General features: G+C 39.7%; 1 protein-coding gene across 1 annotated transcript in view; it reads left to right on the top strand.

The window, feature by feature from the left end:
• LOC132815792 (rho GTPase-activating protein 21-like) overlaps positions 1-12,578 on the top strand; it is a 249,534-nt gene extending 236,956 nt beyond the window's left edge. The window contains exons 24-25 of the mRNA XM_060825005.1: positions 1,551-1,582; positions 9,822-12,578. Coding sequence (XP_060680988.1) covers positions 1,551-1,582; positions 9,822-11,618 — 1,829 coding nt within the window. The 3' untranslated portion in view covers positions 11,619-12,578. The remainder of the gene's footprint in view (positions 1-1,550; positions 1,583-9,821) is intronic.
• The last annotated feature ends 469 nt before the right edge of the window (positions 12,579-13,047 follow it).

Below are 13,047 nucleotides of genomic sequence, written 5' to 3'. Positions count from 1 at the left end.
AGAAATGTTAGATAATTTATATATGAAAATGTGCAAGTTTTGTGATCGTATTCTATAAATTGTTATTAAAATTGCACAATAATTTGTACTTTAGTGTGATACTTTTTAGTGTATGCTCTGCCATTTCTTTTTATCTTCTGACCTTGCTTTCAATATCATTAACCTAGGCCGGTTTGGAGGATGTTTTTGTCCATTAGTGTGACCTTGTCATCTACTCACTGTCGAACTTACTAACCCAGCATGTTCTTTTCCCAAACTTGTCAACTTTGTCACATAGCTCCTGTCTGAGTGTTAAAGGGTTTTTTCCAGCATTTACACAATACTGATCTTGAAACAGGCGAAGTTGGAGGAGTCTATCACACTGTGATGTCACTGATGGATTCTGTGATGTCACTGATGGACAGCTGGAACTGTAGGAAGGAGGAGGACTGTTGCCCTCATTGTAGCTGCCTAGTCTGCAGAAACCCCCGTTTCTTGTAAATGGAAAATTATCGTCTGTGATGTAAATTTGCTGTTACGATTATTTTAAAAAGACCAGTACTACTTTCTTAAAGTCTTTCTGCTGTTTCTTATCATTTCTGAAGCAGACCCTGAGGAGAAATAGCATGGTATGGTCTATTAGTTTTTATAGTCATGTAGCATAAACCATGTTTCAAAAGGGGTGTGGCTGGGGGCTTAGCTCTTAGTCTGTCTCACAGACTTGCAAAGTGAATTGCAGGAATAGTTTTAATCTATAGTTTTAAATATTGAAATAAATTGTCAAAAATAATTGGCATTTTGCTAGCCCCTTTCTGCCCCCTCTCATAATTTTATAGCCTCAGCTGTTGCCCCATAGTGAATCTCTTTTTGCAGCTTTCATTCTACATTTCATGCCCCTCTTATTAAATCCAAGTTAGATGCTCTTAGATGGATTATAAGTAATTCAATTGAATTTGTATGGAATAGTTCCATTATAACTAAAAAGGCCAGATGATTATTTTTGTGTTTGAGTTCTGTGCATTTTTGTTTACTCTGCAATTGTTTGCCTTACTTTTCTTTGATGTGTAATGGTCATATAGTATCTTTTCATGTGGCATTTTACAGTTGCAAACCCCTTAGACTGTTAACTGGTATTTGAGTAGACGTAATTCATAAAATATGAATTGAGGGGGTATGAGTGCATAATGCATATAACAATCATAATTAGTTTTTAATAAAATGAAAGAATGAGTTCTGCAAATGGATACAAAATAAATTGTTTAATATGTACTGATGTTTAATTAGTACTGATGATTAATTAGTATTTATCTTTTTTTAAAGAGAACAGGGTCCCTTTGCCATCCCTCTCATTGAGCTGGTTTTACCCACAATTTCACAGCATACTTTCATGGTGGTGGCTGTCTGTGCTGCTTTTCATCTCAGTGAGCTATAATTCTCCACTCTGTGCCCTTTTTTTCTATTGCAGTCATACAATTTTCTATGAATTATAATTTGCTCCATAATTGCAGTGAATATTTCTGTATTAGATTGTGTGTAACACAAAGTAACGTTATTTATCTTGTCTGTTTTAGATTCAGCCACTAGTGACTCAGCAAAATCTAAGGTGAGAAGTTTAACTGTATTGAACAAAGTAATAGAAACTAATTTGGTAATTAGCAGTTATTACAGCAGTGCACAACAAGAATGTGTGGCTACAATTTTTATTTCACAACTTGGGCATTTCTCTGAAATTTATTTATATGTACTGTGTCCCCAGAGGCAGGCGTTTAGCTCATTGCCTGCTGATAGTTAATCCTGAGCTGTTTTCTAAGTCATTCTCATAAGTGGTGGTTTATCATTGCCATCCACACTCTAAAGCAGGGAAGCAGGTCCCAGGTCTTCCTCTGCCAAAACAAGAATTGAATCTTTGTTGACATTATTTAACGGTGAGCAGTATGGTTCTCCAATGTCCAGGCCAAAGTTATTCACAGCCAACATCATTAACTCAGGCTATTAAGTCATTTCTATAGATTTTTGTAGAAATTCGTGCAGACATTTGCTCTTAAATTTTCCGGTTCTGTAATTGGGGCAAAACCTTGTTAAATGACTTAAGATATTGTAAAACATGTATGAAAATCATAGAATCCCTACTGTGCAGATCGAGACCATTCAGCCCATCGAGTCCGCACTGACCCTCTGAAGAGCATCCTATCTTATTCCCGCAGACTTTACACTTGCCATACTTGACCTACCTAGCCTGTACATCCCTGAACACAGTGGGACAATGTAGCATGGCCATTCTGCCTAACCTGCACATCCTTTGGCCTGTGGGAGGAAACTGGAGCTATTGAAGGGAACTGACGCAGACACCAACAGAATACGCAAATTCCACATAGACAGTTGTCCAAGGCTGGAATCAAAGCTGGGTTCCTGGCCCTGTGAGGCAGCAAGCTAACCACTGTCACCATGCTGTCCTTGAATAGTGGTATAAAAGCTTTTTTTGAAGAGTCATTTGAGGATTCAAAAATAACAATGTATTCTTTTCATCCAAATGTAGCCATTCGATTTCATATCCTTGCTCTTTAAAAGTCATTAGCAGTTGCTATTCTCTGGCATTGAATTCAAGGATGTAATGTAAATATTGTTCTTGACAACCGTTGATATTAGGGTTAGGTTCAGTATTATTAGGTTTTATGTCCACCCAGTGCCTGCATTTGAATTTGAATTTGATCTTTTGTTCCAGTAACACTAAGAAGTGACACAAACTGCTTATACAGGACTCTTTCTGATTATCCCTGCTGCCTAAAAATGGTCTGGGTTGAGAATGGACTGTTCCCAAGTTAGCCATTCAGTTTATCAGGCCTGATTTCAGTTAGAACAGAACTGATCTTGATTTCAACTCCATTAATATGTACCTTTGATATGTATTCCTTAATACCCTTACCTGATAAAGATCTGTCAACCAGAGTTCTGGAAACTTATTACTAAAAATCTACAATAGTTTGTAGATTTGCACAATCCTTTGCATGAGAAAGTATATCTAAGTAACCTAACACTTCCTGTGGATGTCTCCACCATAAGAAATAACTTTTGAATTGCTTTATTGTTTTGGTGTAGAGGTGTCGGTGTTGGACTGGGAAGGACTAAGTTAAAAATCTCACAACACCAGATTATAGTGCAACAGGTTTATTTGGAAGTACTAGCTTTCAGAGCGCTGCTCCTCCGTCAGGTAACTAGTGGGGCAGGATCATAAGACACAGAATTTATACCAAAAGATCACAGTATCATGCAATTAAAATGATATATTGAATAAACCTAGATTGCTGTTAAGTCTCTTATCTTTTAGCATGGGTTGCAGGTTTTGGTTCATTAATATGTAAATTCCAGAATTACATTTAAGTCACATTCTCAAGATAATTCTGGTTTTATAAAATAAAAAGTTGACATCTCAGCTCAGACAGGCTATTAAATGTGTGAGGTTAGAGTCTGTCTGTATCCCAATCTAGAGTCAGACTGGTTCTATTTCCAAAGTAGGAATTTATAAAACGTTATGTGAATTAACTGCCTGCAGGTTGTGTGCTGTTTGAGCAAAAATAGAGTGTATCTGCAAATACAATTCTGCAATTGCAGATTCACCTCATAGACTTGTGTGTGTGTGCGCGCACGCGCGTGCGTGCGGGATGGAGTATTAGCCTGTCTGGGTGTGTGTGTGTGTGTCTGAGAGAGACTGTGCATATGAAAGAGGGTCTGCGTAAGTGTGTGTGTAGTATAGTGGGGTCACCTGTAGTGTCATGAGCCCAAGGTCCTGATTGAGGCCACCCTCATGGGTACCAAACTTAGCCAAATTCAGTACTCATGAGGATGGCCTCAACCAAGACCTTGGGTTCATGTCACACTACAGCTTTGCCCCACTACACTATTTCCTCCCTCCCTCTGTCTTTCTCTCTGTCTCTCTGACATACGTATACATATGTTGCCTCTCAGATGTACAAACACGCCCTCTTGCAGGCTTATACTCTGTCACACTCTCATGTGCTCACGTAAGTGCACTCACGTGTGCACACACACTCTCTCTCTCTCTCTCTCCCCCCCACCCCCCATGCACGTGCACACAAGTCTGTGGGGTGAATTTGCATTTGCAGATACTTTCTATTTTTTGCACAAAAAGCACACAACCTACAAGCAGTCAATTCATATAACATTTATAAGTTCCTACTTTGGAAATAGAACTAGTCTGACTCAAGATTGGGATAGAGACAGACTCTAACCTCTAACCTCACACCTTTAATACGTTGTCTGAGCTGAGATGTCACTTTTATTATAAAACCTTAAGTTATCTCAAGAATGTGACTTAAAAGATGTTCTGGTATTTAATATCCTATTGAACCGGAACTTGCAATCCATTCTAAAAGATGAAAGGCTTAACAACGATGCAGGCTTATTCAGTATATCATTCTAATTGCATGACACCGATCTTTTGCTATAAATTCAGTGTCTTATGATCCTGCCCTACTAGCTACCTAATGAAGGAACAACGCTCTGAAAACTAGTACTTCCAAATAAACCTGTTGGATTATAAGCTGGTGTTGTGTGATTTTTAATTTTATTGTTTTAAACATCTTTATAATCTCGTGTCTATACTGAATGGACTGCAAACCAAGACTTATGCAGCCTGTCCTCCATATTTTAATCTTTTAAGCCTTGGCATATATCTCTTGAGTCCATGCTGCTTTCACTCCTGTTCTACAAGACCATACACCCTACTCCCCCAACTCCAATACCAGCCAGGTGTGACAGGCCACCTTGGCACTCAGTTGGGAACCTTCCTGCCTTGAGTCAGAACATTCTGTACACTAGTCATATGCTGGAGATTTGAGCACAACATGACACTTCAATTAAGTACTGTAGAAGGTGCAGACCTTTAGATGAGACTTCAAGCAAAAGCATCCTGTCAGGGAGAAATAAAACGTACCATGGCACAAATTGTAACTTTTTAATTTAATCTGTGTTTTTTATCAACTTGTTTAGAGATGTTATGACACACCTCTGCAGCAGGTCAGACTTGAACCTGGGCTTCTCGGTCCAGGGGTAAGGACACTTCTACCATGCCACAACGGTCCCTTCTCCACACTAATTTTTTATAATTTAATCTTTTTTTTTCTAATCAACCTGTTGAGAGACGTAACTACACACCTCCTGAAGCAGGTGAGTCGAACCCAGGACTCCTTGTCCAGGGATTGGCATGCTACCAGAGACTACCCCCTCCACTATTTAAAAGTTGAGGAAGCAAATTCTTCCAAGTGTCCTGGCAAATCCTTATTGCTCAATTAAGTCTTTTTTTTAAATATTTAGTCCTTAACATGTTGCTGTTTGTGGAGCTTGCTCTGTGGAGATTTGTTGCCATGTTTCTCATCCTAAAACAATGGCATGTCTACAAAAGTACTTAATTGGCAGTAAAACATATGGGAGCCTTAACATTATGAAAAGCACTATATAATGTAAGTTTCTTTTTTTTCTCTTTCCTGATCTCATGCTTGTTATTAATGTTAATAGCTCCCTCTGCCCAGCTGCTTGACTGCCTTCCTTACATGTCTGCCTTCATCCCAGGCAGTTCTTTTAGTTGCTTTGGATCAAGAACAGTATTAACTACCCATCCCTAATTGCTCTTTTGGAGGTGGGAGCAAGTCCCTTCTTGAACTGCAAGCTATGTGTAGGTTTACCCAGAATGCTGTTAAGAAATGCAAGGATTTGTACTAGTGTCAACAAGGTGATTTGATTCCAAGTCAGGATGGTGTGGGATGTGGAGTTGAAATTGTAGGTGGTTCTGTTCTAATATACCAGCTGCTTTCTAAGCCATAGAGGTTTGAATGATGATATCTTGCTTAGTTTCTTTCACGTCTGTTCAGTCATTTTAACAGTTCAGTGCAATTATCTCCCTTTCTTCTTCTCCTCCATCAACATTTCTGTCAATTATTTGGATGAAAGGATCAGAGTTATGGTTGCTAAATTTGCTGTTGACATAAATATAGGTGGGAAAGTAAGAGAGAAATACTGTGAATGTAAAAACAGGAAGTGCTTGAGAAGCTCACCAGGTCCTGTGGCATCTGTGGAGAGAGATGCAGGGTTAATGTTCAGAGTCTGATACGTCATTTGAAGAAATGTAAGTTATGAAGAAAACATGAGGCTACAAAAGGAGTGAACAAGTCGGGCTGGTGTGAGAAAATCTGTCCATTTTGACAGTAAAACAAAAATTATTTAAATTGAGTCATCTCCAGTACAGAGAGATCTGGGTTTCTTAGTGAATGAATCACAAAATGTTGCTATACAGGTATGGCAACAAATAACAAATAAATTCATCATTTATTATGAGGGGAATTGAGTACAAAATAGCAAGTTCACATTTTAGCTGTACAAGATATTGCTTTTTAATTTATTCATGGAATGTGGGCATCATTGGCTGGGCCAATATTTGTTTCCAAGCCAAGTGTCCATAACGTTACCCAAATTTTGAGTGTCACCCAAAATTTAGGGTACATAGGAACCTGTAGTCTGATTTGTATAATTTCCATTATTTAGCATCTATTTCTAATTAATCAGTGTAGAGATGTTGGTACATGTGTCTGGAGCAGGTGGGATTTGAAGCTGGGCCTCTTATACCAGAAGTAGGTACACTCTCATCTATGGTCATGTTACTTTACCATTAATGGTCTGCTGGTGTGGTGAGCAGCTGTCAATTGAAGTCAAGATTAGAATTGTGCTGAAAGAGCACAGCAGGTCAGGCAGCATCCGAGGAGCACAAAAATCGATGTTTCGGGCCGTAGCCCCCCTCAAGGAATGAGGCTGGGAGCCTCAGGGGTAGAGAGATAAATGGAAGGGGGTGGGGCTGGAGAGAAGGTAGCTGAGAGTGCAGTAGGTGGATGGAGGTGGGGGTAAAGGTGATGGAGAGAAGAGTAGAGCGAATAGGTGGGAAGGCAGATTGGCAGGTGGGACAGGTCGTGAGGGCAGTGCTGAGCTGGAAGGTTGGAACTGGGATAAGGTGGGTGGAAGGGAAATGAGGAAACTGGTAATGTCCACATTCTTGCCCAGAGGTTGAAGGATCCCGAGGCGGAAGATACGGCATTTTTCCTCGGGTGTCGGGTGGTGAGGGAGTGGCGATGGAGGAGGCCAAGGACCTACATGTCCTCTGCAGAATGGGAGGGGGAGTTGAAATATTCGGCCACGAGGTGGTGGGGTTGATTGGTGCGGGTGTCCCAGAGATGTTGTCTAAAGCGCTCTGCAATATTGTATCTGTTGCTCCCGATGCAGTCTCCTCTACATTGAAGAGACTGGATGCCTTCTTGCAGAGCACTTTCGAGAACATCTCCGGGACACCCACACAAATTGACCCCACCACCCCGTTGCTGAACATTTCAACTCTCCCTCCCACTCTGCCGAGGACATGCAGGACCTGGGCCGCCTCTATCGCCACTCCCTCACCACCCGATGTCTGGAGGAAGAACACCTTATCTTCTGCCTTGGGACCCTTCACCCCAGGGCATCAATGTAGACTTCACCAGTTTCCTCATTTCCCCTCCCCCTACCTTACCCCAGTTCCAACCTGCCAGCTCAGTGCCACCCTCATGACCTGTCCCACCTGTCTATTTTTCTTCCCACCTATCTTCTCACCCTCCTCTGACCTATCACCTTTACCCCCACCTCCATCCACCTATTGCACTTCCCAGTCCCACTCCCCTCCCATTTGTCTCTCTACCCCCAAGGCTCCAGCCTCATTCCTGATGAAGGGCTCCAGCCTGAAACGTTGATTTTCCTGTTCCTTGGATGCTGCCTGACCTTCTGCGCTTTTCCAGCAACACACACTCAGTCCTTATCTTAATACTCCATTCCCTTTGAAATAAAGGCACACATTTGATTTTCCTTCCCTATTAAACAGATGAACTTACATACTAGCATTTCTGTGTTTCATACACTGACATCTAAATCCTTCTGTGCTGCAGCTATGTGCAGTCTTTCTCCATTTAAATAGTTCTTCCTTGGCAAAGTGCATAACCTTACATTTTCTGATATTATGTTTCATCTGCCAAGTTTCTGTTAACCCATTTAACTTATCCTTATCCCTCTGCAGATTTGTGTCATCCTCACTACTTGACATACTACCTATTTTTGTCATCTAAAATATTGGCATTAGAGCATTCACTTCATCCATCCATAAATTATTGTAGCCCCAGTACTGACCTCTGTGGCACTTCTTTATCTCAACTTTGTCTTCCATAAGTTGGCCAGTCCTCTGTCTATGCTAATATACAATCCCAACACTGCAGCCTCTGATTAAGTAGTTAACTTATTTGTGGTACCTTATCAGAATCTTTTGGATATCCAAATATAATTGCATCTACTGGTTCTCTTTCATCCACCCTGCATTTTATCTCCTAAAGAATTAATATAAATGTCTTCGGTATGATTTCCCCTTCATGAAGTCATGCTGATTCTGCTTAATTATATTATGTGTTTCTAAATGCTCTGCTATTGCATCCTTTTTAATGGAATTAACAGTTTCCAAATGATAAATACGATTCCTGTTAACTGGACTAAATTTACCTTTTTTTTGTTTTGATACCTTTTTCGATAAGATGTTACATTATCTACATTATAATTTGCATCATTGTGTACATCCTAAACTCAAGTATAAATAGTGTGATCTGTAAGGGCCAATGCAGTCACGTAGGAGCCTCCAGATCATGTGCAAAATTTGAACGTGTTTGAACAATGCAGAAACTTGGATTGCAAACGCAAATCAAGTTGAGATGTTGCTTTTGCAAAACTACCTTTTGGCACCAGGTTACGAATTATTAAAGGGCTATCCAAAGCTAATGGGGAAATATCAAGCTTCCGAATTTGAAACATTTGCAATGTCATCTGTTTGTAACATGAGTCTGTAAAAGTTCCACAATTTTAAGTTATCTTCAAAGGTTTAAGTAAAATTGTTTTGCCTTAATCAGTTCATTTCTGTTCAATTGTAACTTTATTTGGAAAGGTATAATCCAGAGTGTGTAAGAATTAAATATTGGATTGTCAGGGATGACGTGGTGTAACTGTATCTTCTGCATCTATTTATAGTTGATCCCTGGAGCTAAATTTGGTCCAAATAACTGTCTTGTATATACTGTGACCGTTTCTATAAACCAAGAAACGCCGGAAAAGTGCTCTTGCTTCTTTCCTTCCTCTCTCCTCATCCTTTCATCCTTCCCTCTCCAAGCTCCAACATGTGGGCAGCACAGTGGTTAGCATTGCTGCCTCACAGCGCCAGAGACCCGGGTTCAATTTCCGCCTCAGGCCACTGACTGTGTGGAGTTTGCACGTTCTCCCTGTGTCTGCGTGGGTTTCCTCCCACAGTCACAAATATGTGTGGATCAGGTGAATTAGCCATGTTAAATTGCCCGTAGTGTTAGGTAAGATGCAAATGTGGGGGTATGGGTGGGTTGCGCTTCAGCGGGTCGGTGTGGACTTGTTGGGCCGAAGGGCCTGTTTCCACACTGTAAGTAATCTAATCTAATAACTGACTCTTCAGTTGCTGCTTCTGTCACTGGTGTATTCAAATTAAAAGAATTACACAACACTTAAAACAAAAAGTAGAAACTGGGGCTGGCTTCCATTGCATTCTTGCCTATCAGAGAATTCTAAATTGTGTTTTTTATTCAATGTGGCTGTTAGGACAATATTTATAACCATGGTTGTAATATGTTTGTAAAATGCCATTGTTTAGTATGCCTAACAGTGGAGAAAGGTTGATTAATAAATTTCAATTTTTGTCTCTCCTTGACCCCCCCACCCAACACCCAAAAAAAAACGGCCTTTCCATTTAACAGGGTTCTTGGGGATCCGGGAAGGATCAGTACAGCAGGGATTTGCTTGTGTCATCCATCTTTGCTGCAGCCAGCCGTAAAAGAAAGAAAAAGGATATAAAGCCACAACAAAGCAGTTCAGATGATGAATTGGAAAATGTATTTTCCAGGAAAGAAGTATCAAGCCATTCCAAAATTGCTGCAACTAAGAAACCAGGGAGTAAAGGAGGATCTGAAAATGAAATTGACTTTGCTGAACAGAAGGAAAAACAAAATGACTGGTACGTTGAGCAGCAAGAGAAAGACAGTAAAGATGATAAGAATCGGACCTTTTCTATGGCCTTGATTGAAAAGTATGGAATGAGAGAAGAAGTCACAGTAGATGAAACAAGCCCAAGAAAGCAAGACTTCCCAGCATACTGCCAAAAATGCACAGATTTGCCTAATGTTAGTTGTCTCAGTTCACAATTAATTTCAAGCACAATGCCTATTTCTACTGCTGAGGTTTCTGCCAGTAATATGAACTCTCACATTGATATGACTTTCTCAGCTTCCACAATCAGCAATTCATCTCTGGTCTCTCTGCAGCAAGCTTACTTAAGTAAGTCAAAGAAGTCAGAAGTCAAAAACATTGATGCAGCATCTGCGGATGTAAGTTCCATCACATCAGACTATTCCACAACTTCTTCTATAATGTACCTTCCAGGTATAGACTCCCACATACTGAATGCAGAAGTCCAGTCAGTGATAGAAAGCAAAGGTGATGAGGCTGACGATGAAAGAAGTGAACTTGTTAGTGAAGGACACCATGTAGAAACAGATAGTGATAGTGACTTTTCTGTTTTTGCTGCAAGTTGTGCACCTGAAAATGTTCTACATATAATGAAACATAATACAGCAATGAATATCAGGAGAAACTCTGAAGGAAGTGATAAGACTGGAACAGAAGAAAGTTCAACAACAGGGCTAGATGCTAGGACAACATTCAGTTCACATAAGCTAATTGAATGTGATACACTATCAAAGAAAAAGTCTCTTCGATTGAAGGGTGATAGCGAGGTAACAAGTGATACAAAGGAACAGAAAGAGTCAACTAGACCATACAAAATGTTTGATGTGATGAAGAAAGGGAAATCTACAAGCAGTCTGGCTTCATTCATAAAAAATGAACATGATAAGGTCGAGCCTGCTTGGAAGTTGAAAATCACAGAGCGTTTAAAACTACGGCTAAAGACCTCTGCAGATGACATGTTTGGGGTTGGCCTACAAAAGTCAAGCTCTTCAGAGACCAGTAAAAGAAAAAACATTAGACGAAGACACACCATGGGAGGAAATAGGGATTTTTCAGAGCTCAGTGTTCTAAATGCGTGGAAAGCACAAGAACAGTATTCTCAAAGTAGTGCAGTGAGTGGGGGGGATGAGTCACACTTATCAGCAGTGGACCGTCTGAAACCAAAATGCCAATCCCAGGATCTCTCGATTACAGAGTGGCTCGCACGTGAGCGCTTACGAACTAGCACGTCAGATTTGCACACAGAAAAGGCCTCTGAGCCAAGAACTGTGGACATTAATTTAGACAAAGGAACAAACTCAAAGTTGCATGCATCATCCAAAGAAGATGCAGGCAGCTGTAGTAGTTTGCCCCAGCTCAGCCAGCCTTCTCCTTCGGCATCATCGAGCCCACTACCTTCAATAGGCCAAGTGAACGGTGAAAGCCTCCAAAGCAAGGGAAAAAGCAATTTTAGTACAACTGTTGATGCTCATCCCCACAAAATATCCAGTAATCAAGTAGTCAAGTCTCGCTTCTATCAGTACTTGTAGGTCTGCAATTATTTATGTCTAGTGCTGCGAAAAATTGTACAGCAAATTGCTCATCAAACAGTATAGTGATTTTTTTATGACTCCTGTACATATTTCTCTACTTGAATTCTGAAATGGATGCTCTGCCTATAATACAGGCTGGTTTCTGTGCTGGATGCTGTGGAAGCTCTTTACAGCAGACACTGATGGCTAGAAAAATGATAAACTTTTGTATAAAATGAATTTATGAATTCAGTACAAAAGAGCATCAAGTGCTGAAACCTTCCAGTGTAAAGTTCCATAAACTACTCACAGCATGATCAGTAATTCCTACATTCATCCTACGTGCTCTACAATTGGATACTGCTGCATATATTTTACATCGGCTTATAAAGGCGAGCAAATCAAACATTTATTGGAACTTAATTGTTTGAACTTCAGTTGCTTAAGAAAGTGCCTCATCTCACAAAAGAAAATTGGTTTAGATAGGGTGCCATATTGTCTTTTAGTTCAAAAATACTAGAAATCTACTGTGAACAAATGAAGTTTTATCTATAAACAAGACAAAAAAAAATTAAGATAATTTTCCAGATTTTATTAACCGAACAAATAGAGCTTCCACATGATAGGCATTCCAATTGAATCTTAACATTTTTTTTAAAATCAGACTTTTAATACAGTCTTTGTATTGGACTTGAATTTTTAAAGTTTCTGTAAAGATACTTAAATGTGTATATAATTTCATGTGTAGCTTTTTCAAATTTGAGATTTGATAAAAGCTTTGTAACATAGGCATGTAGATAGTGGTCTCTGGAGAAACTGCTCCCTTGCTCATTTTTCATCATCTCCAAAGAGAGTCTTAACTGTGCATGAGAACTGTTTTCTCAGATTCAACATTGTATTTAGCCTGTGTACAGATAGAGACAAATGGTTTGTAAATGTCCCTGGAAGCACTGGAAATAAATTTTTTGTTTCTGTGGATTTGGTTTTATTGGATTCAGAAGCACACTTTCTTGTTTAATTTCTTATTGTTTGTCTTAATAGAACTTACTGGTCATTCCTGCTTTCTTCTTCTGATATAGGTTACTAAAATGGGTAATCATGTGGTAAAGTGTGAAACGATTTACTTTTGTAGGTAAAGGAATATAAAATATAGGGTACAATTCTAAAGTGGATGCAAGAACTGAGGATGGTACACGTGCCTATTTCATTGAGTATGACTCGAGGTTGAGAAAGTGTTTAACAAAGTATATGGTATCTTGGGCTTTGTCAGTCGGGGTATCGAATTCAAAAAGGTGAGGAAGTTGTGATCTGAAAAATTTTGTACAGTTCAGGGCACCATACTTCAGAAAGGATGTGAAAGTATGAAAGCGTGCAGAAATTAATCTCAAATTGCTCCAGTGGTGAGGAACTCCTATCTAACAATAGATAGAAGTTGAGGTTGTTCCTC

Source organism: Hemiscyllium ocellatum, chromosome 5 (genome assembly GCF_020745735.1).
Source record: "Hemiscyllium ocellatum isolate sHemOce1 chromosome 5, sHemOce1.pat.X.cur, whole genome shotgun sequence".
NCBI lineage: Eukaryota > Metazoa > Chordata > Chondrichthyes > Orectolobiformes > Hemiscylliidae > Hemiscyllium > Hemiscyllium ocellatum.
Note: the sequence above shows the minus strand (reverse complement) of the source record. Positions and strands in the feature narration are given on the sequence as shown.